At 32.0% G+C, this 25,750-nt stretch overlaps 3 protein-coding genes and 1 long non-coding RNA gene across 4 annotated transcripts; 1 reads left to right on the forward strand and 3 right to left on the reverse strand.

The window, feature by feature from the left end:
• Nucleotides 1-1,913: 1,913 nt before the first annotated feature.
• LOC133313499 (flavin-containing monooxygenase FMO GS-OX5-like) lies at nucleotides 1,914-4,188 on the reverse strand. Its single transcript, XM_061514883.1, has 5 exons — nucleotides 4,126-4,188; nucleotides 3,832-3,914; nucleotides 3,534-3,669; nucleotides 3,167-3,340; nucleotides 1,914-2,087 (listed from the first exon to the last, which is right to left on the reverse strand). Exons 1-5 carry the CDS (start codon nucleotides 4,171-4,173, stop codon nucleotides 1,914-1,916), a joined length of 615 nt encoding a protein of 204 aa, XP_061370867.1. The 5' UTR covers nucleotides 4,174-4,188.
• Nucleotides 4,189-5,444: 1,256 nt separating this feature from the next.
• Nucleotides 5,445-7,577, reverse strand: LOC133313500 (increased DNA methylation 1-like). The gene has a single exon (XM_061514884.1). The coding sequence runs from the start codon at nucleotides 7,575-7,577 to the stop codon at nucleotides 5,445-5,447; it is 2,133 nt and encodes a 710-aa protein (XP_061370868.1).
• A 6,738-nt stretch (nucleotides 7,578-14,315) lies between these two features.
• On the forward strand, nucleotides 14,316-20,911 carry LOC133313497 (uncharacterized). Its single transcript, XR_009751826.1, has 3 exons — nucleotides 14,316-14,668; nucleotides 15,700-15,774; nucleotides 20,718-20,911. It is a non-coding gene; the product is annotated as an uncharacterized LOC133313497 (long non-coding RNA).
• A 2,680-nt stretch (nucleotides 20,912-23,591) lies between these two features.
• Nucleotides 23,592-24,522, reverse strand: LOC133313502 (proline-rich protein 4-like). Its single transcript, XM_061514886.1, has 2 exons — nucleotides 24,411-24,522; nucleotides 23,592-23,977 (listed from the first exon to the last, which is right to left on the reverse strand). The coding sequence occupies exons 1-2, from the start codon at nucleotides 24,520-24,522 to the stop codon at nucleotides 23,592-23,594; spliced, it is 498 nt and encodes a 165-aa protein (XP_061370870.1).
• Nucleotides 24,523-25,750: the final 1,228 nt, after the last annotated feature.

Below are 25,750 nucleotides of genomic sequence, written 5' to 3' on the forward strand. Positions count from 1 at the left end.
CATGAGCTGCCTCGGAAGATTTGTGCGCAACGATAGGTAGAGGCTGCTGTGCACGGTTTCTCGGGTTGGGTCTATGCTAAGTGGGTCGGATTCCGTTTTCGGGTCGTAAACCCAGGTGCCTCCGACGTGGTGATTCTTCTCGAAAACGACAACGTCGTGGCCTTCCCTTTGAAGCTCTCGGGCGGCGACGAGGCCGGAGACACCTGCTCCGATCACCGCAACTTTCACCGACCGAGCCATTGAAAAATGGCGTTGACGTTTAATGATGAGATGGAAATGGATTTGATCAAAACTCAGAAACACTTCTCAATAATGTAAGTTTTGGCATGTCAATTATTATATAAATGGGCGCGTTTAATTTCCAATTAGATTTTTGTCTTTTTAAAATAATATTTTAGAAGAAATTTTAAAAATTCATCTAAACTATTCTATGATGGTGGCTCATCAAGTATATTCACATTTTTATTCTATGAAGGAGTTTTCTCTCCATTATACTCAAAAGTCAAAACAGCATTTTACCTTAAAAAAAGTGAAAACAGGAGAGTTTTCAGTGGACATGACTCACATGAGTAGCTTATAGTCAATAATGGTTTTTTACTATTATCGGTTTATAAATTTTTTTTATAAATATTTATAAATTACACTATACATTTTTGAAAGTATATACTATATAGTATTATATTCTAATGTATTTTTGGAAGGAAGTATATAATGTAGTTTATAAATAAAAAATTTATAAATATAATATTTCTCGTAAAATAATATATAAAATATGGTTTTATTTTAATTTAACGTTGCTGTATAATTTTTGCACATTATCATGTAATGCGTTCTGGACAGGTCGGGTTGTCTTGCCCAGCTAGTTTTAATGGTCACCCGACAAGGACATCATCACCACTTAACACAGAGAGTATATCATGTACTTGTTGGAATTAATTTAAATTACTTATTTTTAAGAATAAGAAATTTGATTTAAAAAGATGTGTCGTTTCATCGATGAACGAATGTGTTGTTTCATCCTTGAATATATATATATATATATATATATCTTTTCAATATGACCTTACGTTTTCTATAAATAGATAAACAATCAGAATTTTAGAGTTAAGTTTAGTTTTTTTTTTCTTTGCATTACATTCCATTATTCTAGTGCGATTGGTTAGACATATGTTGAGTTTGATGATGTTATTATATGTGGAAGAGCTATCACAAGAATATATGTAATTCGTTCTATCCTAGGAGACAATTATCCACAAATTTTGGACACCAATATTGTCTTAAGGAGACGGTGTCTAACACTATGCTCGAATTTTTTCTTGTTATACTCACATATTTTCATTACGTTTTAATTTTAAGTTATTGCATGTTTCAATTTTTTATGTATACTTCGTGAAACTATATGCATTGTGAAAGTGATTTTTGTAACACATTATTCTCAATAATTTTATCATTATTTTTTCTAACACTACTTTCACATTTCCCACTCACGTATGATCTTTATATGTTAAAGATCTTGCAACCTCACACCATAACAGAGCCCACATGGCCACAAACTATTATGGCATCACACCTTATGTGCTTAGAAGGAATCTCCTTCACCCGACATAGAGGCCTTCTCCTCACCTTAGATTCATCGTCTTAATTGCTCATTATTGGGATTACTCGACATAATTCACCCCTCAAGTCATAACCTTAGACCGTAAGTCTTAAGAACTCTAATCTATACCACTGCTTTTGCAGTTTTCATTACCCACCCTTTCTGAATACATATTCTCATTCTCATTCTCTCACGAGTTCATAATGAATAATATATTGATATCATTAAAAAAATTTGATTACAAAATAAATATTAAATATCAATCTTGAGAGAACCTAAATCAATAATTCGCAGGGGAAATGCAACGTCATTGCTTTTAGGAAGCTGATGCACTTTGAATGATGGCATCCCAATAAACATCATCCCATTCATCTCTGAATTTTTCGTTATTTTCGAGAAAATTCTTAAAGCACTCTGCAAACATATTCTCACTCCAATCTACCAACGGAGGCATCCCAATTTGTTCAACTAGCCAGTACTTGTAGTCAACCTGCCAGAGTCATTTTCAAATAAGTAAATTCAGAAAAGTAAAGCTACCCTAACCTTAAAAAATGTCACATTTATACTTGGGTATAACCATGGTTGTTGATGTTGTTAAAAACTAGTGTAAAAATATAAACTTATCATTTTTATTAAGGTGATACGTCTTAAAACACAAGTAAAAATTCTCCTTAGTAAAAAATGGTAAAAACTACGTGTAAAAACGTAAAAACGATTGAAACACAAGTTTTTACGTTTTAACTTAAACAAAAAAATCAAACCAGATCAACTTTTAACCCATGACTGGTTTTATTTTTATATTTTTAATAAAATAAAATAAAATAAACACTATTTTCATTCTCCAAATCAAATGCACAGTAACTTCTTCGAACTATTTGAAAAAAAAAGAATCCTCGCAAAAAGAATCTTCACGCGAGGCCGTTGTATTTCTATTTAAGAGTTATTAAACTTTATTCTTTTGATGTTATGGAATTTGGTTATAGGAGTTGTTAAACTTTTTTTTGTGTTTTTGGACTTATGTCTTATATAGTTTATATAATTATGTAACTTGTATATTTTAAATATGAAGTTATTCATTGAATTTTGAGTAGTGACTTATATGATTTTTTTTTTACATGCATATATATATATATATATATATATATATATATATATATATATATATATATATATATATATATATATTATTATATATATATATGGGGTAGGATCTTTTGACACCGGTGTCAAATTTAAAGTTTGACACCTTATCTAATAGCCGTTAGATCAAAAAAGATCAACGACTCTGATTTGTAAGCATGTGACACCATTGATCTTTTTTGAACTAACGGCTCGCAGATGAGATGTCAAATTTCAAATTTGACACCGGTATTAAAGGATCTTGCCTATATATATATATATATATATATATATATATATATATATATATATAACTTTGTATCTTGAAACATAAAAACTTTACGTTTCGTGAGATTTTTACGATTTACGTTTCTATCACTCCCTTCTATTTTTAGGTAGAAACTCTATTTTGAGAACATTGGATATAACTATTCCATTGCTATCACATACCTGAAATGGACGAAGGGAATGAGTGTAACGCTTGGGCAACCCATTTTCCTCCATGAGTTTGTAGTAGTCTTTAACAGATTCCGTCATCTCTTCTTCCGTAGGTAAGTGAACCTTACCAGATAAAACCTTTGCAACCCATTTGGATTGCAACTCAGATACATGAAAAACAGCATCCTGGCCCAGCAAGTTATAATTAACCTTAATTATTTCAATAAATATATATATATATATATATATATATATATATATATATATATATATATATATCACTCTAAATCAATCATATTTGGCTTGAAAAATTCTATATTAATAAAAAATAATTCTTCACCCAAAAAAAATTAAAAAAATAATAAATTCTGATAATAACCTTATAGGGTAAACCAAAGAAAGAGAGCCATGGAGCCAATCCAGGAGGAAAGACATGTTTGTATAGTGGACCAACGCGATTATCATCAACGGTTACTATTCCATTGGTTTCAAGGAATGGAAGGTGATACTTGTATCTGTCATATTCCATGAAATCATTAACTACATAGATAATCATTTTTTATTTTATTTTAATAGATAGATAATCATTTTTCATATCAATCAAAAATGTAAATATGGCAAGGAAGGATATCTGGAAAGTGGAAAGTGACAAAATGTATGAAACTTTCTGATTGTACCCTGTGCAGTGGATTATGGCATCTGCATGTATAGAGAATCCATCTTCAAAGGCAACCAAGCCATCTTTATCTACACATTTTATCTAGCAAAAAGATATAATGAGAATCACCAATATCATATTCTTAAGAAAGTAATGTATATAAATATAATGTAAAGTACTCAAATTATTTTAATTAATTAAGTGGGTTAAATAATAATGTTTTAACCTGGAGTTTGAAAAATTCATTTAATAAATGACCAAAATAAATTAAAAAGTTACTAAGAAGCTGTGTTCATAATAATATTTTACATACCATAGTATGAAAGCTTATATTGCCATTATTTTTCAACTTCATACCCATTAAATCTGGATTCAGTTTTGCTGCTACACGAACTTCCTTTGCTACTGTTGCAATATCTCTTGAGATATCAAACGAACTATTCGATACAGATGTGGAGACTAGGATTTTAAATTCTTTCCTTTAATAATAAGGATGAAACATATACTTTCACCTTATTTTTTTAATACCAACTGAGCTGCTGTCTGTTTGCTTGTGACCAGAAAGGGTATTTGTTTACTTGCAAGTTGCATGGATACCATTATTTAGGACTGAAAATTTGGGTTGATAACACACATTATGACACAATACATATATGAATGCATGACACAAATTTAAAGAGGTTAGAATACAAATCCCTTGACATAACATGATATATGAATAATATGTCAATCTCAGTATATTAAAGGTTGTTTTCACCAATGGGGTGAAATCCCCTGCATTAATATTTATTTTCTCTAATATTGCTCTTCTTAGCCAACATGCTGGCATGGCATACCAACAATCTAACAAGCATTCACCAGGATCAATCAAGAGCTAGAGTTGTTATATGTGGCCATGACTCATGCACATTGATAGAGCAGAGTTGCTCTGAGAATTAAAACAAGAGTAAAAAAGGGTTATTATTTCTGATATCGGTTTCCTTACATCAAAACTCTATTTATAGGAGGAGCTTGTGAATAAGCCACGTAAGTGACACCTCACTAACTCACCGCTTCTAGCACGTTCCTAACAGCTTATTGACTCTATTTATGCAGCTATACAATTACATCAGCTCTCAATTATATTACAATATCCAATATCACTACTTATCTATTAAGCTACTGTTGAACTCCTACACACATCACCTCCTCAACAGTCACCACCATATAAACAATCCAGCAATCAATGCTAGACTTTTATATATTTTCACCACCGTATAAACCAAAGCATATACTAGATATCTTCATTTTTTAACCTGCTTAAATTCTAAGTAACAATCAATGCAAGACTTCTTTTTATATACCACACATGTAGAAAGGGCGACACTATGTTAAGGGACTAGCCCCAACAGAGAAATAGAGAACAAGAAAGGTAACGAAAAGAAGAATTTTCTGTTATGAATTCAATGAATGTTTTTCCATCGATTACACTATTGGTTTTATTATATTCACCACCAATGACTTCCAGCCACACAAATGCCACGTAGCACTAAAATACCCCACAAATCAATCAAATAATTTTGCATTGGTAGGGTATTTTCAAGTAATCATCACCAATGTTCTGCAGTATCAAATAAAATTTTCTATTTTCAACTAATCTTGTATATTTTCTGCTTCCCACTGAAGTCTGGCATGTTGGTGCTGCTGCAACGGTTGAGCATCATCAGCACTTGAACTTCCAGCCACACTTGACTCAAACCCAGGAATGCTTGAACTTCCAGTTGCCACATAACCATCAAAACGTTTGATTGAAGGCTTCATCAATAATTTGTGGCACATAATGGTGTCTTGGAAGTCTACAAAAGTATAGTCAAGAAATTGAGACTTATCCAAATCTGTCATCCTTGCAAAGCCGAATGAGTTTGTCCAAGTGTCTATCACACTAGGAGAGGAAGGCAAGATCATCCTCTCAATTCCCAAGTGAGTCAAATGCTTCTCAAGCTCATTCATCAAGATACTACACATTCCAAGTCTTCGAAACATCCTCCCAGTGGCAACAAATGGTAGCTCAGCAACCTTCTGACCATAAATCCTTATGGTGGCAGCAGAAATCACTTGGTCATTCCTCTCCAAAATCACCGTGTAGAACCCACGAAAGTTGGAACCATCAAGTTCTGAACCTCTGCTAGACATAATATCTGATATGATATCTCTCCCAGTGAGAGGATCAATAACGGGATCAAAACACTCACGGAATACTCCAAGAGCCACACTTAGCTTGCTTTCAATTTGACTCAAGCGCTCAAGGTCTTCAGAAGTAAGATCTCCAAGGTTATCACTTTTCAAGGTCTTCAACATCATCCAAGTAAGATTATCTGCACCCCCCACGGGAATTGCTTTTCCTATCAGCTTCTGTAGACTGCAAAATATGTTCTCACAATCAGAATTGCAGAACCAATTCTTATTAGGGCTGTTTTCCAAGTTACTGCTAAAGCCTCTAGTCTTTAGGCAGCCAATGTGGTATTTGTGCTCACATTGATCACAAACGAGAATACTGCAATCCACATTATCTGCACAATCTTCTCTGTATTTTGCTCGGTTGCATATTTTGCAGCAACATGGTGGGCAAAACCAATCACCATCAGGAACTTGTTCAAGACCAAGACAAGTGAGATGGAATGAGGATGGACATCTATCACAGAGTATCAATTCACCACCATAACGACATATGGAACAGACGCTGTCATTATTGTCTTTATAAACACTGTCTCTCTGCATAACAACATCGTGATTTTTTTGTTGTGAAGTACTCAATGCTTCCCTTTGGCAATCCAACAGTGACCTTCCATCTTCCAAGAAGATACTAGTTGATGGAAGTTGCTTTGTACAACCAGCATGAGCCTCAAAGTTAGTGGGGCCCAAAACCTTGGATTCTGAAAGTACCACGTTGGTGTCTATCAACAAAGAGTTAACTGTACCAGGATTTGAAGAACTTTGTGCCTCATCCCCATGCCTCACCCTCGGTTTCTTGCATTTTCTTGGCTCAGACCTCAGTTTCTTGCATTTTCTTGGATCAGCCCTCGGTTTCTTGCATTTTCTTGGTACCTCCTGGGATTGTGCAGAAGATGAAATGACAGCAGTGGAAGAGGCCTGATCAAGCTCACTCGTGGATTGAGATTGACCCATCGGATTCCACTCATCATCATCACCATCATCAAATGACTCCCTTTGCCTTTTCTTGCACTTTCTTGGCTCAGCCCTCGGTTTCTTGCATTTTCTTGATACCTCATGTGATTGTGCAGAAGATGGAATGACAGCAGTGGAAGAGGCCTGATCAAGCTCATCATCATCAAATGACTGCGCTCTTGCTCTTCGTTTCTTGCATTTTCTTGGTTGCACTTGTGGCTGTGCAGAAGATGAAATGGCTGTAGTTGAAGGATCATGATCATGATCACGCTTAACTTGAAGACCCTTTGTTTTCTGAATCAAGGGAACATTTTCAGGCCCACAACCTCCCTCTTCTATGCATCTTTCGCATGCACTTCTGAGAGAAATATGGTTCCTGCCATTGGGTGATGTATAACGCAATTCCCATCGACCTTGCTTAGCAATGTACCACAAATTCCAACCCAAAGCACATAGATGTTGCTTTGCTTTTAAGGACAGATCTCTTTTCCTACAACCTCGCTTGTAATCTGTTGATCCTGTTAATTTGTACCACTCAATCACTGCTTGAGGGCAAACAACTGGTTCAATAGACACTGCAGGAGCCGAACTAAGAGCCATCAAATTCAAATATTTCCTGCAAAACCCTGTTCAAGCAGAGTTGATCGCCAACAAAGACCTTCTCACTTAACTCTTCTTTTTTCCTACAACTTTTTCGCAATAACACACACGGTTTCTATTTCAATTGATCGCATGATGTTTTTCCGTTTGATGATTTATATATGTGATTAATACGTATTAAATGATTCGTTACCATGACAGAGTATCCCCCAATTTTATATATGAAATGCTGCATTTGATTAGAAATTACGTAAATTGAGGCTCATTAGTAATTAATTTGATTAGAAATTACTTAAATTGAGGCTCATTAATAATTAATTTGATTACAAATTACATAAATTGAGGCTCATTAATAATTAATTTGATTAGAAATTACATAAATTGAGGCTCATTAATAATTAAACAACATATCTGTCAAGAAAAACAAGGGAAATTTCTGAAATGTATTTTTTAGTTAAGATTTTAAGATGTAGAGAAATAAAATATAAAAAAACAATTTCATTTTAATTATGTATTATCAACAAACATAAATTATTTAGATATGATGAGTCAATCATGAGTTGAGTTAGCAAATATGAATTTCTCATTTCTCATATGATCGGTTAATGTTTCAATCTCATAATGGTTAATGTTTTAATTTGTACCACTCAATCACTGCTTGAGGGCAAAAAAACTGGTTCAATAGACACTGCAGGAGCCGAACTAAGAGCCATCAAATTCAAATATTTCCTGCAAAACCCTGTTCAAGCAGAATTGATCGCCAACAAAGACCTTCTCACTTAACTCTTCTTTTTTCCTACAACTTTTTCGCAATAACACACACGGTTTCTATTTCAATTGATCGCATGATGTTTTTCCGTTTGATGATTTATATACGTGATTAATAAGTATTAAATGATTCGTTAATTATTTAGGTATTGATAGCGTTGAAAAAATACCGTGACAGAGTATCCCCCAATTTTATATATGAAATCCTGCATTTGATTAGAAATTACATAAATTGAGGCTCATTAATAATTAAACAACATATCTGTCAAGAAAAACAAGGGAAATTTCTGAAATGTATTTTTTTGTTAAGATTTTAAGATGTAGAGAAATAAAATGTAAAAAAATAATTTCATTTTAATTATGTATTATCACATTGTATTAAGCACCGACACTTCAAAAATCCTGACGTGTCGTGTCCGACACTCCGACATTCTATTAAGCACCGACACTCTTCAAAATTCCTGAAATAGGTTAATTATATGAATATTATTGGGTTTAATTTTAATTTTAATTTTGATTAATTATATTGTTGGGAATTTTAATCCTCTAGAAAATATCGGAATTAATTGTGTAATTATTTATATTTGAATAATGGATTTGGAAGTTTTGATATTCTTGGATAAATGATTTGGAAATTATAATGGATTTGAAAATTATAATATTATTGAAAGATTGAATTTTGAAATTATACTCTTGATTAAATTGATGTGGAAATCATGAAAACTATTTGACAATTATGAGAATCGTGACAAGATTGAATTGATTGTATGTGATTGAATAAATTAATAGTGGGAGGATAGCTTTGGGATGGTACATCCCAAGGTGATGAACACAACTTTTGGGCTTTATGCCTCCGATGTGAAAAAGATTGTATCTGTTCTTCCCAAAGTGGTGTCTGACAGGGTTCTAAAGCCTCCGATGTGAAACTGATGTGAAAAAGATTGTATCTGTTCTTCCCAAAGTGGTGTCTGACAGGGTTCCCCGGAATACTAGTAGAGAGTCATAGATTATGTTGATTGGGTATTAAACGATTCGTTACTTATTTAGGTATTGATAGGGTTGAAAAAATACCGTTACAGAGTAGCCCCCAATTTTATATATGAAATGCTGCATTTGATTAGAAATTACATAAATTGAGGCTCATTAATAATTAAACAACATATCTGTCAAGAAAAACAAGGGAAATTTCTGAAATATATTTTTTAGTTAAGATTTTAAGATGTAGAGAAATAAAATGTAAAAAAACAATTTCATTTTAATTATGTATTATCACATGCTATGAAGCACCGATACTTTATGTAATACCCCATATTTTTATTAACTTTAACCTTATGTCTTTTAGTTAATTTGAGGAGCTCAAACTTTTAAGTTTCGAAGACGAAACTTCTTTTAAGGAGGGTAGAATGTAATATCCCATATTTTCTTTTAATAAAATAACTATAATAATAATATAATTATTTTTTTTTATGGATAATAATGATATTTAGTATTTTTGTAATTAACAATATTGGAATTTAATATTTTTAATTAATGAGTTAATAATAGTTAAAATAATAAGAGGTAAGATAATAATAATAGTAATATTATTTGATTTATGTGATAATATATATTTAATATATATATATATATATATATATATATATATATATATATATAAATTAGATGATAAATCATGATTAATTGATTTATTAATTGATTGATGATTTATGTATTAATGTTTGATTAGTAATGTTTGATTGATAAATTGTTTAGATATGATGAGTCAACAAACATAAATTATTTAGATATGATGAGTCAATCATGAGTCAGCCTTGAGTTAGCAAATAAGTTAATTATATTGTTATCCTATTCGTATGTTATTTCTTTTATATAAAACTTGGATGTAATCCTAATCCCTAGAGAGTCATAGATTATGTTGATATGAATTTTGATATATGTAATCCTAATCCTTAGGTTATAATTTTGTTTGAAGTTTATTAATAGTAATCCTAATCCCTATGTTTTGTTAGGATATTTTATATATATGAAATATATTGTATGTAATCCTAATTCCTAGGGAGTTATAGGTTATATTTATATATAATTTGGTATATGTAATCCTAGTCCCTAGAAATAGGTTAATTATATGAATATTATTGGGTTTAATTTTAATTTTAATTTTGATTAATTATATTGTTGGGAATTATAATCCTCTAGAAAATATCAGAATTAATTGTGTAATTATTTATATTTGAATAATGGATTTGGAAGTTTTGATATTCTTGGATAAATGATTTGAAAATTATAATGGATTTGGAAATTATAATGGATTTGGAAATTGTAATATTATTGAAAGATTGAATTTTGAAATTATACTCTTGATTAAATTGATGTGGAAATCATGAAAACTATTTGACAATTATGAGAATCGTGACAAGATTGAATTGATTGTATGTGATTGAATGAATTAATAGTGGGAGGATAGATTTGGGATGGTACCTCCCAAGGTGATGAACACAACTTTTGGGCTTTATGCCTCCGATGTGAAACTGATGTGAAAAATATTGTATCTGTTCATCCCAAAGTGGTGTCTGGCAGGGTTCCCTGAGATACTAGTAGCAACTTTGGGAAGAGGTGTGCACACTAGGAAGATGTGAATTGATTATGGCCAATGTGATTTGTTTGTGACTGGTAGGGTTTCCCGGGTCACAGGGTAGACTGGCAGGGTTTTCCGGGTCTACCATGGTTCTCTTCCCACTAAATATAATGAACTTAAACATTATTAATAATGAAATTTATTATTTGATTTGATCATGAATAATGTCATTGAGTTGTGAATATTATCATATTATGATTAATGTTGTGCTAAATATGTTAGTTGATAATTACCAAATACATTAAATGAACTTAATAAAGATAAATATTATATAATGGAATTTTGATTATTATATTGATATTTGATTTGATTAATGTGGAATTGCTTTGAACACTATTTGATATTTGATTTAATTTATTATTAATTACATTAATTGTATTTTGATTGGGATTACCAGCTTTGTTGACTTTTGTGTTTGTTTAACTGCAATGATCCTTCACGGGGGAGCAGATTTTCAGTGAAGCATGTTACAAAGGATGGGGCTAACTGTGGGCAGTGAGGATCACGACTCGGATATTTCTAGCTAGTTCCTAAGTTTAGAAATTTTATGAGATCTAAATAAATGCATAAGACATATTTCCTTTATTTAAACTTTAGTCTTTGGTTTTATTTTAATGTAATAAATTTAGCCTTGCACCTGTCCATTGTACAGGTGCAACGGTAACATTCCCCAAATTAGATTTAGATTAGCTTCCGCAATATTTCTATTATTATAATTGTAAAAAAAAAATGAATTTTGACAATTTATTTATTATAAGATTTTTTTTATAAATTGTTAGAAATTTGGGGTGTTACACTTTAAAAATCCGAACGTGTCATGTCCGACACTCCAACACGCGTTATAGAAATTCAAAAAAAAGGTTCAACGTTTGCGTTGCGTTAAGTTTTTAGTTCCAACTATTAGATTCGTTGGATTACGATTATCATATTATTGAGTTTAATATAAATATTAGAGATATCTTATGTTTCTTTGTAAAATTGATGAATATTATAAGTTTAATTTTATTTTTTTGTTAAATTATTGAATATTAAATATAATATACACTATATAAGTTAAAAATATTATTTAATATCAAAACGTGTCCTAACGTGTCGAAATCTAACATTTTTTAGAATTAACGTCGGAGTGTCGTATCGTGTCGTGTCACGTGTCCCGTGTCGGTATCGGTGCTACATAGATCACATCCATATTTGGATGTGTGCACTCTCAAACAAACCTCAAAGAGCAATCTACAAAGAAATGAGGAGAGTAGAAAATTTGTATTCAAACAAGTTATAGGTTCAAGTATTAGCTTTTATTTTGGAGGATGACATTTCTTTATTTAGAAAAAAAAATGAGGAGAGAAAGAGCTTAAAGAGTCCAATGTGAGTCTAGGAATTAAACGAACATCGGAACATATAACATCTAAGTATCTACCAATGAACATATGATCGGTTAATGTTTAATTACACTCTACATATTCTATCATCCAGGAAATATGAATTTCTCATTTCTCATATTGTTTCAATTTTCTCTCTACCTCTTTTGATGTTTCTCAACATGAGTGGTGATTAGAAGGAAATAAAGTGCTTAAACAGTTCCTACAAATTATCATTACTTTAACTTCATTAAATCATACATCTAGCAGTATTTGGCTCAATATACTCAAATTTCTTTAAATCTTGGGATAACAAACTTCATTAGAGTTAGGGGAATAACATAAACATGTCAACTAATTTCAAATCATAATATTTTCAAATTGATGTAGTCATAATAATTATTCTCTGTCTAAGTAATAATGAAAGATGATAATAGATATCAAATTCTCTTCAAGCCAGTGTTATAAAAACCAACCCGAACCATGCGGTTCGATTGGTTAACCTATAAATCGGACCCCCAACCTGTTCGATTTAAATATTAGACCGGTTATATATTTGATTCGGTATGAAATCAATGAATCGGTCATGAACCTGGTTCAACTAGTATTAAACCGGTATCAGTTACTTGAAAAATACCACTAATGAAATTCAAACATAAACCATGTGAATTATAACTTATAGCACTTACCACTAAACCAACTCTAATTATTAGCTAAAATGTTTCTAATTTTATATTTGTATATTTTATTATGGGGACCAATATACTTACAACCAAAAAAATTTGCCACTCTCATAATCAACTTAATCACCGTTGATTTTCGCCAATCTAACAATTATAATTTATTGAGAATTAATACATTTAATATATGACTCGGAAACCAATGGCTACATATAATTTTGGAGTGAAAGGACCGCACTATTGATATCATGCTCTATGATGTTTTTTAATTTGTCTCTATATCCATATGGAGTTACTTCTACTTATATTAAAAAGTGAGATGTACATCACACATGCACATATACATTCTTTTTTATACAAAATGTGTGTCGGACATCGACACACTCAGACACATACCGACCCGTGTTCGATATGCAGTCAACATTTTGGTATACATGATCAATGTTCTGACACGTTCCAACATGCATCCGACATGATGTCAACGTTTTTTGACATGCAGGCAACGTCACTTTTTAATTTATTTTATTTTTTAACTAAACATAAAAACTCTATTTATAAATCAAATATTTTCTATTATAAAATTTGACATAAAAAATTAAACAAAATTATTTTTTCTTTATATTTATGTTATGAAATTTGAATATTTGATTAACTATATGACTTATTGTAGGCTGCTATATGTATTAAATATAAACTATATTATGTGTGTTAAAAATATTATTTAATATCAAAATGTGTCCTAACGTGTCAAAATCTAACATTTTTTAGAATTAACATGTCGGCGTGTCGTCTCGTATCTCGTGTCAGTGTTGGTAGGCGTAAGAACCCTCACAACCATGTTAGGTCAAACAAGGAAATCAAGCAATTGTTCAAGAGATCAAGTTGTGTTCAAGGACATTGTGACAAGTAATCGTCTCGTAATGGTTCATTGATCATCAAATTAAGATGACAAGATATACAACGATACAATTAAATGCAAGCAAGTCAATTAGGACTCAAAGGGAAATATTAGTAAAGTTTAGGGGTCAAAGTTTAATTAAGCGAACATTTAGGGACCAAATTGCAATTAAACAAAACTTGGCCTAAACTGATGTTTTAATTAAATTGTTTAGTGAATTTAGTTGGTTAAAAGTGATCTTAGATTATTTTAATTAGGATTAGAATAATTTAATAAATTAGGTCAAAGTTGGTTTAATTAAAAGTCAATAGAAACCATTTTAAATTAAAGGAAGTCAAACAAGTTAAAAAGTCACGAAACTTAGTGAATTTCCTTCAATCAAGTCGGTTTGAACTTTGAAGTCTCTAAATTCCTCCTCATTGCATCGTTCCTTCTTTCCTTAAAAGAATAGACCAAATGTGTGATTTAATCATAACCAATAGTAACTGGGTTAAAATAAGAAAGTCAATAAAGTAAAAATTCAAGTAACCTAAGCCTTGTTCCATTGTCCAAGTCGGTTCTTCTCTTTAAAAAGAACACAAAAATATAAAACTTTCCTTGTCACCTAGTGAGTATAACCATAGCTTCTAATCATTGTAAGGAGCTTTGGATGTTCATCTTTTCTACTCTTCGTCATGCGACACCATGGCTGACCTCTTGGTGAAATGATGTGTTTTGAAGTTGAAGAATTAGTCTACTAGAAATGTTATAAGGTAATTAAACTACCAATCTTTGATTAATTTCATGGATTTACTATTAGGTCATCTGAATATAGTTGCTGTTTATGGATGAGCTTTAGCATGATTATTTGATGTGGTTTTAGTTTGAATAATGATTGGTTGTTGATTGGAAATTGATCTATGCATTAAATTGATTAAAAACAAGCATGTGGGATTAGTGATTCTTAAAGGAACCAATTGGCCATGTGGTGTTTTATAGGGTGAACCATGTGTTTGATCTAATGTCAAAGTGAAATTAAAGTCATAGTATGATTGGATTTAAGATTCAAGTGGTGAAAAATCAAAGGACGTTGTTTAGTATGCATGAATTTTGTTATGAATCAATTTGGACTATTATTGTATTGTAAAAATTATATCAAAGACTCCAAATGGAGCGTGTTTTGCTTTAAATTAAAGCTTTAAATCAAAGACATCAAAATTTTAGGTTAATCTGAGTTAAAATGAAGTTTTCATAAATAAATTAGTACATGATGTCAATGCTAGAAATAAGTGTGCATTTCGGTCATATAAGAAATAATTGTGCAAATTAAGTGTTTAATTCATTCGCTATTAAAACAATGAACCATAGAATATTTAATAATTATTGGTTAGTATTTGAACCAAAGAAAATGTATAAAATCCAATTATGTAGGTTTTGGTTATATTACGGTTTTGTAGTCAAAGTGGTGAGCAAAGTGTAATGTAGGATTAATTGGTGATCAAGCAATGAATTAATAAAGATGTTTGAACAAGGAAAAAAAGTCAAATTCCTTGTGTCATTACATAGCACAATTCGGCCAAGGCTTGAAGAGATTGCTTGGAAGCTTTGGCAATTTTACATGATGTTTGGAATATTATTTCTAGTGTGTGTTTTATAGGTTTAAGGTGTTAAAACCTTGTTTTACCTAATATTCATGTTGAGATAGTAATATGTAATAAATATTGAAAATATTGGAAAAATGTCTATAACGTGTGAGGTGACATGTATTGGTATTAATTATAATTTGGATGATGGTACAAAATAGGTTGAAGAACAAGTTTGAGAAGCATTGGATTAAATTTGTGAGATTCAAGTAAGCATTGGATTTGAGCTTTTACAGGTAAACTCTCGATTTAGGAGTTTTGCTCCGTCTTTATTGTTCCACCATAGTCTAGTATGGATGATGGTTCGATGTGTGTATCATTGGTTGTGTTAGATATTTGGTATATATGCATTCATATAGACAAGTTATCAATGATGTGATTGAATTGTATATTACAAAATTATCAAGTGAGAAGTACAAATGCTTCCATAATAATACCAAGAGGGAAGTACAAATCAATGTTATTAAAATCAGCTCGGTCAGTGACCCAGTCGAGGTACTAGGTCAGTGGGTCAGTGGTTCAACTAGTGGGTCACTGGTTCAACCGCATGACCCGGTAATTATATGTAATTTTATAATTTATATTAAAAATTATAAACATACTCAAATATCTAAAAAAAAATGATAAAAATTATCCAATAAAGAATCAAACAAAAATATAATGATCGTGATACAGAGCTTTAGGCTCAGAAAATGACATCTCTAACTATAAATCAAATCAAAATTTTCTGCATAGTGCATAATGGAGATAATATTAGTGTTATAGGTACATAACTTATGTAAGTCAATAATTAAAAAATATTAAAATATGTCTATTATGATTTTTTTTTTTGAAAAAAAAAAAATTTAAATTTTTTTTGTTTGGGACAGGGCTGGGTCACCGGTTTTCATAAAACCGGTTGGGTCAGACCGGGTTGCACCGGTTCTGATGCATGACTGGTCCGTTGCTTCAACCAGACCGGTTGTATGACCGGTTTACCGGTTCCCGGGTCGACCCGGCCGAGTCGGTCTGGTTTTGTTAACACTAGTTCAAATGCTTCCGTAATATTATCATGTGGGGAGAACAAATGCTTCTGTAATAATAATATCATGTGGGGAGTACAAATACTTTCGTAAGAATCCAGTTTGTATTACATTGACAAAAATTACATATTGTATTGTATGCTTTATATATAACCTTTCATGTTGAAAGAGAACTCATGGGTGGAGACTGCTCCATAAACCCAGAGTTTATTGAGATTCATTTCTCACCCCGTTGTGGGGCAGTAATTTAAATTACAGTTACATCAATAGCATGAGAGCCCTCACAGGGCAAGGGACCAGTGCACGGAGGATAGAGGATTTAGCAATAGGAGACACTTAGTTATTTTGGATGACTGTATATGCATGTTTTATATTGCATAACCTATATGATCATGCGTTTATACAGTTGATAATCATTTTGAGAGGCATTTATATCCGATGTATAGTTATGTATGTATGACCGGATTATGTATATGTGTGTATGTTGTAATGTCAAGTGTTTAATAATTTTTTACTCAGGTATAAATATTTTTTTTATTTCAAAACCGCATATTTTAATTGGATTGGATTGGTTTTTGTTGGTGAAAATTGATCCAATGTATTATGTATTTTATTATTTTTGAAAGATGTTGACTTAGAATCTTGTTGTTTTGTAGACTTGGAATCTTGGATGTTATTGATAGCAAACGATCTTGCTTTAGTTTTTTATTGTCTATCAATCTATTTTAACTCTTCATGTGTTTTAAGACTTGTTTTAATTCGAAGACTTAGATTTTTCAGTAGTTTGTAACTTTGTATGACTTTATTTTGATATAGTTAGTGATTTGTTTGGTTGAAATTTTAGGCTTTTTGAAAAGGGAAAAATATTTGTCATTTTAAAGGATATAACTTTGTGTCATTTTAGATCTTAACCGTTGATTTTCGTCAATTAACGGTTAGGATTTATTGGTTCAAACTTATTAATTCGTAATAAAATCCAATAAATCCTAACCGTTGATGGACAGAAATCAACGGTCAGGATCTAAAATGACAAAAAATTTATATCCTTTAAAATGACAAACATTTTTAAAACCGAATAAAATTAAATTGGAATGGATTGGATTTAAAAAAAATCAAACCGAAGGGATTGAATCAGATGATTTTTGCTTTAAAATCAATACAATCCCGACCGCGAACACCCTTATTATTGCGCCATTAATATTCTCTTCACTTATTAATATAAGAGTAAATACCATTTTGGGTCCCTAACAAAAAAACACGGTTCCCACTTTAGTCCCTTACAAAAAAAAATTTGTCAGTTGGTCCCTAACACATTCAAAGTGGACCCATTTTTGTCCTTTTGAGGGACTAATATGGGTCTTTTTTGAAATTGTGAGGGACCACGATTTCAACTAAATGGGTCCACTTTGAATTTGTGAGGGACCAACTGACTAATTTCTTTTTATAAGGGACTAAAGTGGGGACTGAGTTTTTTTGTTAGGGAACAAAAAGAGTATTTACTCTTAATATAAAAGGTTTGTTATATTATTAAATTCTTTACTTTTCTAATTTGTAAGATTTTTAACTATTCTATTTTTAATTGGACATTTTTGTCCAAACAAAGATAATGTAGGTGTTATAATTTTTAACATGATTGGTTGATACGACACGAACGAGATATACAAAAAGCTTATATGAAAAAATTTATGCCGTATTGTGTCAATCTGCAAAACATGAAATTGAATCACATTATGGTGTCATATCATGTTAACACAAAATTTGTGAAAAAAACCTTTAGTAACTGAGATTGACATATTATTCATATAATGTTATGTTAGTGAGTTGTGTTCTAACCTCTTTAAATTTGTGTCATATTCATAGTGTATTCATATATGTACTGTGTCATAATGTGTGTTATCAACCCAAATTTTCACCCCTAAATAATGGTATCCATGCAACTTGCAAGTAAACAAAATAAAGACACCCTCTGGTCCCATTTATGAAGAAAGATTTAAAAAAGAAAAGAAAACACACACTACCTCCATTTGGATCTTATTGTATTAATTATTAATACGGTATTGTAACACCCCGTTACCGGACCGGTGTGTTATCATCAAATATGATATCAAACGCAATTACAATCACATTGATTAATTAAAACTACGGAAAAACTTTTTCACAAAACCATTGTTCATTTACTTTTTAAAACAAAATCATACTTAATATAACCAAAATCGTAATAGTAACCATGTAACATTCTCTAAACTGAGACCACTACACTTAACCATCAACTTTAACCTTTTCATTATGATAAACTAGACGCCTAGGGCTTTCCGGAATGATATTACAATAACCATTTGATTAAGTATAGCCGGAGTTATTAAACTCGCAACATAGCTGACAAAATTGAACTTTCGAAATTAGAGCATCAACTTCAATCCTAAACTGACATTGATATAATCATCCAATGGCTCTAATATTTTACAGAGTTATATCTGTATATGTTAACTTCACATAGGCTCAAACCTCACTCAATATGGAGCTTTGTAGCTCGAGTTATGCCAATTTTACTAACCTATGTTCGTTATGAAAATGGGCTGCGCGCTTAAGCGCGATCTTCGAACATTTTTTTCGCACGGTAGCGTGCTTGAGCATGTACAGGCAGAGGAAATTGGTACTTTTAGGCCTCCAAGAGCGCTTAAGCCCCTCTAGAGTGCTTAAGCACGGTCCGACAGACATCAGCCAAGGAAAGGCTAGGATAGACATCAGCTAAGGAAGGGCTGGGAAAAAGACAATGTTGCAACTGGAATACAAGCCGATGGAGCCAGTGTAACTGAAATAATCCGCGGATCAGACAACAACGAAGATAAATGCTACCCCTAAATAGGAGGCCAAAATAAAGCCAAACAATGACAAAAATAAATCAAATACAAGCCAAATCATACTTAAACAACACCACAAACATATATGGGAAAAATAAAATTTGCCAAATACAAGCTATAAAAGAAAATCAAAATAAAAATAATAAATCAACGAAGAAAAAGAAAACATAGCCGGAAGAAACAAGATTCGGCTAGAGATGAAAAGATAATGTGGCCGGAGGAAAGAGATACGGCCAGAACAATGACTTGATTTGGTTGCTGGAGAAAGAGAGAGAGAAAGAGAGAGAGAAAGAGAGAGAGATAACAGATCTAAGCTTCGCAGGAAAACAAGAACAAATCCGATGAACACAAATCGGTGATGGTAGTCAGATTGTGGTTAGCAGAGGGAATTCGACGGTGGACCCCTCACCATGCAAAACTCAGCCGCGGCGGCTCCTTCGGTTGTGGCAACGGTCTACGGCGACGGAGACAAGGTGGACAGAGATGGCTTTCTCAGATTTGTCAGCGCGACGAAGATGGAGGTCCGGCAAACATATCCAGGAAGACAGAGACGAAGCACGAACAGATCTACAGAGGTTCGACTAGAACGGACGTAACCAGGAGGGAGACGGCGTGCGAACATTGGCACAGTGGAAACAGATGGCAAGTACGATGTCGGTGGCGATGGAAGCGGAAAGAGGGCTGGAGGTGACTATAACACTTGCAGCGGCGTAGGTAGGAACGAGAAGAAAAAAACTAAGAGAAGCAGAGAGAAAAAGAGAAAAGGAAAAGTTGGGAAAGTCAATCCCTCATGGTGGGTGATAACTCCCTACTATCATATTAAAATTATGAAAAAGAGTAAGGAAAGACAGACAAGGATTCATCTCGTTAGGCTCTGATACCATGTAAAATAACAAGAGACGAGAGGAATATTGAAATAAATCTGTATATTGAATTGATTCAGGAGAGTACAATATATAAAGAAACACTAATGAGCTTAGCCCATACCTTACCTAAATCCAAATGAAATAAGGAAATAGATCTTTACAAATAATAAAGATATTCTAAAGATATTATTTCCAACAGTTGGCATTTAAAGAGAAATAAAGCATATTGGTTTAGAGCTTTACAGGTGAGCTTTCGAGCCTTGGGATTTATCCCTTTACTATTGCACCAAGTCCCGAGGGGACTGTGGTTTATGTTATATATATAATTGCATGAATTGTGAATTATAGCATTTTATGTATGTTGTTTTGTGTGCCACACAAGACGGTTGATTCCTTGTGTAAAGGCATAAGATGGTTGTTTTCGGTACAGATGATGTTGGAGCATCCATTCGAGGAGGCCATAGTAAAGTGTATATGTATATGACATGTTTTAAATGTATTTTGAGAGATCCTATGTATATGTTAGATGAACAGGTATAGGATTTACATTTGACAGCCATTGATATATTTTGATGTATTTTGGTGGACTTAGCCTATGCTCACTTTCTTTGGTATCTCATGTTGTTGGAGGGAGCCAAGGATTTGATCATAGTGTTTTGTAGCTAAGTTCCGTGATTATGTATTAAAGACATTTGGACATTGTGTAATGTTATACCTTTTTCCTATATGATGGAAAGGCATGAATGCCTATTTGCATGTTTGGTGATTATTACATTTGTGACTTAATGATAATGTGCCTGAAATATGTAATAATGAGATAGTGTCTTGTGGTTAAGTTAAAAAGCGATGCATAATTGGCAATTGAAGGAAAAAGGTGAAAGAGTCATAAGTTGATGTAATTGTTGTGGATATAAGAGCACCCTAGTTTGTTGGGCTAGTGGTTGCCATTTCATGCGTCAATTAGGTACATGATTGGAGGATTGCCATATGTTGAAAATACAAACAAAGTGTTGTCCAAATTTTTGAAAAATCTAGGAGTTACCTCTGTCTTTAAAAATTCATATCTCACTCAATTCATTTTTGTTCAAGGTGTGTGAGGTATCAAAATAAAGCTTAGGAAGTCTACTACATTGTCCTAAAATATAGGATACTGGTTCATTGTAAATTGTCCTCAGCATTCGAATATGTAGAGACTATTCAAAATGAAGTTTTTGACAGCTTCTGGCCCTGAACTTTAAAATTTAATATCTCCTACGTTTCTTATCGAAAAATGTAATCAATGTCAATTAAAGCTTGAGATTTCTCGTTTCTTGTGTAAAAATTTGAGAATAAACTGGGCGGTGGAACACACCCAAATTCAGCCTCTGTTTTCGTATATGTTTTCTTGTTGACAATTTTGAGATGCTAACTTACGGTGAACATATCTTGAGTTATATAACTCCAAATTAGGCCTATGATACCTTGTTGGAAAGCTTGATGAGTCTATTTAACATACTAAAATATGATAATTTATAGACAAGTAAATCAAACCCAGTTTAGGAAAAACCGAAACCGGTTCAGTGTTGGAAATTGTAGAATTATGAATTTGGCTTCGTTGGTTTGTGGGAACCATTTAGCAACAATAAATAAGTATTGTATGATATGTAAGCATTAGATTTTATTATTCCACAACTGAGTAAGAGTTATGATTACAGTTTTGAACTTTGTTAAATGCTAATTGTTTAAAATGAAAATGTTATTAAAAAGGAAAGAGTTTTATCATATTTTAATTCAACTACTGAGATTGTAACTGCTTTTAATATCATATATAATGATAACATGAACGGATACATACGAGGTGTTACATTATACATTCGAAAAACCCTATATATATATATATATATATATATATATATATTTGTTGTGTAAATATTTCTACAGTCACTTTAGATAAGGTTATCTACAGCTACCCTTTATAATTATGTACTACCAGTAGTACATAGTTATAACATTAATGTTTTTTCTCTCTCTTCTGTCACTTTTCAGAACCTGTCTACTGACGTAGAGAGAGAGAAACAAAATAAATTTAATGTTATAACTATGTTTTACCGGTAGTAAGGGTAGCTTTAGATAACCTTATCTAAAGTGGTTGTATATATATATATATATATATATAGGTTTGATTTTTCTGCAACCATTTTACGACCAGCACTAATAAATTCTTCAAATATATAGACTAAAGTATTTAATATAGGAAATCATAACCATACAAAAAGTAAAAACATTAAATGTGAGAAATCATAACATTGCTGCACGTACAACTTTAAATAGTATTTTACCAAGGTATATATATATATATATAGATATATATATAGGGCAAGATCTTCTTACATCGATGAATGTAAGAATAATAATTCTTACACTCAATCTTAACCGTTAATTTTTGATATCTGACGGTTATAATTTATTTGAAATTAATAATTAATTAATGAGAATAATCAAATTAATTACAATCGTTTGATGGACGGAAATCAATGGTTAAGATTGAGTATAAGATTTATTTTTCTTATACCGATGTAAATATATATATAAATATGTGTGTGTGTGTGTGTGTGTGTGGGCGCGCATTGTGCTATACTCTTTTGTATGGTTAATGTTGAACGAGTAGCTTTGCTCAAAATGTAAATCACACAAAATAATAAAAACAAATACAAGGGATAGTGTTTGTTGTTATGAAAAGATATAAAATTATGTCATTTTGTCAAAATTACTATTTTATGGTAACAAAAATAAATATTATGATTGGAGAAAGTGAAATTTTTTAAATGAAATATAAAATAATTTGAACTAAGATTAATGTTTTTTAAAATGAAAAATATTTTTTCCATTAAAAACAGAGGAATATTATTCTAATGTTAGATGAGATAAAAAAAATTCATACACTCACAAATCAAAGATGAGATCCACTCTATATTTTTCTTCTCCTCTCTCCTCTAAGTTATGAGTGCATTAGAGATTTTTCTCTCATGTAATATGAGAGTAATATTTCTCTTAAAAATACAATTGAAAAAAAAAAAAAAATCAGTACCATTCATGGATTAATAGAATCGAGATACAAGAGCAATCTTTAGAACTTGATTAAAGCGAAATCATTAATTACATATATTCCAATAAAATACACAAGTTGGGTACACAACTGGATTATGCTAACCCAATTGATGTCTGAGATACAGGCGTAGCTATATATAGAGAGACTATAGAAATGGAAAGGTAAACTTTTTAAGCATGGTAAGTTTAATAGAATGCGGTGGAAGATCTTATCATATTATGGAATTGAAATTGGCTTGTGCATTGGCGGTGGTGGTGAATGTTTTGGAAATTTTGATTTCTTCACTTTAGGAAAAGGCTTTTTAGGTAAAGGCTTTTTACGAAAAGGCGGTAGCCATTTAGGTAAAGGCTTTTTAGTAAAAGGCGGTAGCTTAAAAATTAACTCCGGCTCAACATCAGGAATTGGCTTTTTCACTACAAATGGTTTTGGAATGTGCTTAACAATGGGACTTGGCTTTGGAATAGGCTTAGGGAAAGGCTTAACAATTGGAATTGGTTTTGGGAAAAAAAATCCTTTGAATTTTTCTTCTTCATTATGTCCTCCTAGGCTTGTCTTTGTCAGTTGCTCATTTACAAGCTTCCCATCAGTGTTCACTTCATTCCCTGTGTAAGAAATGCAAAAGTACATCACTTAAATACATAATATATAGTTCTATGATAGTAAATTTGAATTCTTTCATGTAGATTGATATAGAGTGAATATATAAATAAAAAAAAAATTGTGCCAATCAAAATAGCAATATAATTATACCACTTTGGTGACCATACTACTAGATGTCAAGAAGCATAATAGATCACAATTTAATTACATGCATGTTGATGCTAAAATAAATCATTGATTTGAATTAATTTGGATGACAATAATAACAGTCAAAGTCTAACTAGCAAGTAACCATAATTTTCACTGACTGAATTTAGTGTATGAAGGGCTGTGGCTAAGTGCTAAGGTCTTTATTTCCTCAAAACTAAAGTCTTACGAAATATACAGCATTAATAGTTTTCCATTCTTCATTCAGTGTCAGCATGAGCCACAAACCTGAAACTTCAGTTGTTGCTATAGCAGAAGGAGCATAACAGAAGATGGCAATAAGCAACAAGGGAACAACGAAGCGCACAAGTGCGCATTTCAGAGTGGAAGACTTTCTCATTGAGAAAACAAATAGGCCAAATCTAAAAAAGGGAAATGCTTGAAGGATGAGTTACTCTTTGTCCCATACATGCATTATTTATTTTAGCTTTCTTGGGATTAACTATGCATTAAGTGCTCTATTTTTTTAATACAAGTGCTCTATCTGCTATTACGCTTGTGAATATAGTCCTAGCTAGATTTTAGATTTAGTTAGGGACCATCATGGGTAGTTGGGAGTGTTTATTGTTAGAATTCAAACTCAACTTTGATACAAACACTTCACCGTAAAACTATAGGAAAACCGACAAAAATGTAACTATTCATCAAGTTTTTTACCTAAATGTCATGTGAATAGTGTTATTTTTCAATCTGCCACTTGGGCTAGTTCGCTACCCGGTGTAGCGAACTCGGTTTGCTGACGTATCACATTTCTAGTGAATAACAAGTATCAAGTTAAAAAAAAGAGTATGAAGTTCGCTACATTGGATAGCGAACTTGGTTAAAACGAAGTTCGCTCTCCCATGTAGCGAACTTAGTGTCTACTAGAAACGTGACACGTCAGCAAACTGAGTTCGCTACATCGGGTAGCGAACTTGCCACCGTGGCAGATTGAAAAATAATACTGTTCGCGTGACATTTAAGTAAAAAACTTGATAAACAGTGACATTTTGGTCACTGTTCCAAAACTATAACTAAAGTGAGTTGTCAGTTGTGCAAATCCAAGTTGCCTAGTTGTCAGTAGATTGGACGAAGCAATAAGACAAAGGCGGCTCATAACTTAAGAAGCACAGCAGCACTAGTTGTAAGGAAGAGAACAGAATACCGCAGCACTAGTTGTAAGGAAGAGAACAGATAAGTGCCGAAACACGTGCGAGGGAAAGAAAAATGGAGAGAGAGATTTGTAAGAAAGTTTTGTAATATAATGCAAGTTGTGTTATGTTGTGTTGCTTTTAGTTTTAGGGGTTTGCATTTATCATTTAACATGACACAACTTCCTACACACACAATATTTTGTGGGACCCACACTTTTTGAAACTAAAAAAAAAAACTACGGCACGCAAAACGAATATTTATAACATTACACAACCACTTTTCCTACAACATAACTCTTATAAAACCCTTAGTTTTAACATATTTAAATTATGTTTTATTAATCTATGTTAAAGGAGAAAACTTATCTCATGTTATAGAGACAAATTTGTGAGCTCCACCACCTGAAAAAAAAAGGTGGCACGATTATCGAAGGA

The sequence above is a fragment of the Gastrolobium bilobum genome, unplaced genomic scaffold (assembly GCF_033153095.1).
Source record: "Gastrolobium bilobum isolate Gb01-03AN ecotype WA unplaced genomic scaffold, APGP_CSIRO_Gbil_v1 utg8495, whole genome shotgun sequence".
Lineage (NCBI taxonomy): Eukaryota > Viridiplantae > Streptophyta > Magnoliopsida > Fabales > Fabaceae > Gastrolobium > Gastrolobium bilobum.

Excerpts from the sequence above, each read along its gene's own strand:
- LOC133313499 (XM_061514883.1), bottom strand. The coding sequence starts at position 4,173 with ATGGGTATGAAGTTGAAAAATAATGGCAATATAAGCTTTCATACTATG. Across the intron at positions 3,915-4,125 it reads ATATAAGCTTTCATACTATG|ATAAAATGTGTAGATAAAGA; the intron begins GTATGTAAAATA and ends TCTTTTTGCTAG. Across the intron at positions 3,341-3,533 it reads TCTTTGGTTTACCCTATAAG|GATGCTGTTTTTCATGTATC; the intron begins GTTATTATCAGA and ends TTGCTGGGCCAG.
- LOC133313500 (XM_061514884.1), bottom strand. The coding sequence starts at position 7,577 with ATGGCTCTTAGTTCGGCTCCTGCAGTGTCTATTGAACCAGTTGTTTGC.
- LOC133313502 (XM_061514886.1), bottom strand. The coding sequence starts at position 24,522 with ATGAGAAAGTCTTCCACTCTGAAATGCGCACTTGTGCGCTTCGTTGTT. Across the intron at positions 23,978-24,410 it reads AGCAACAACTGAAGTTTCAG|GGAATGAAGTGAACACTGAT; the intron begins GTTTGTGGCTCA and ends TTTCTTACACAG.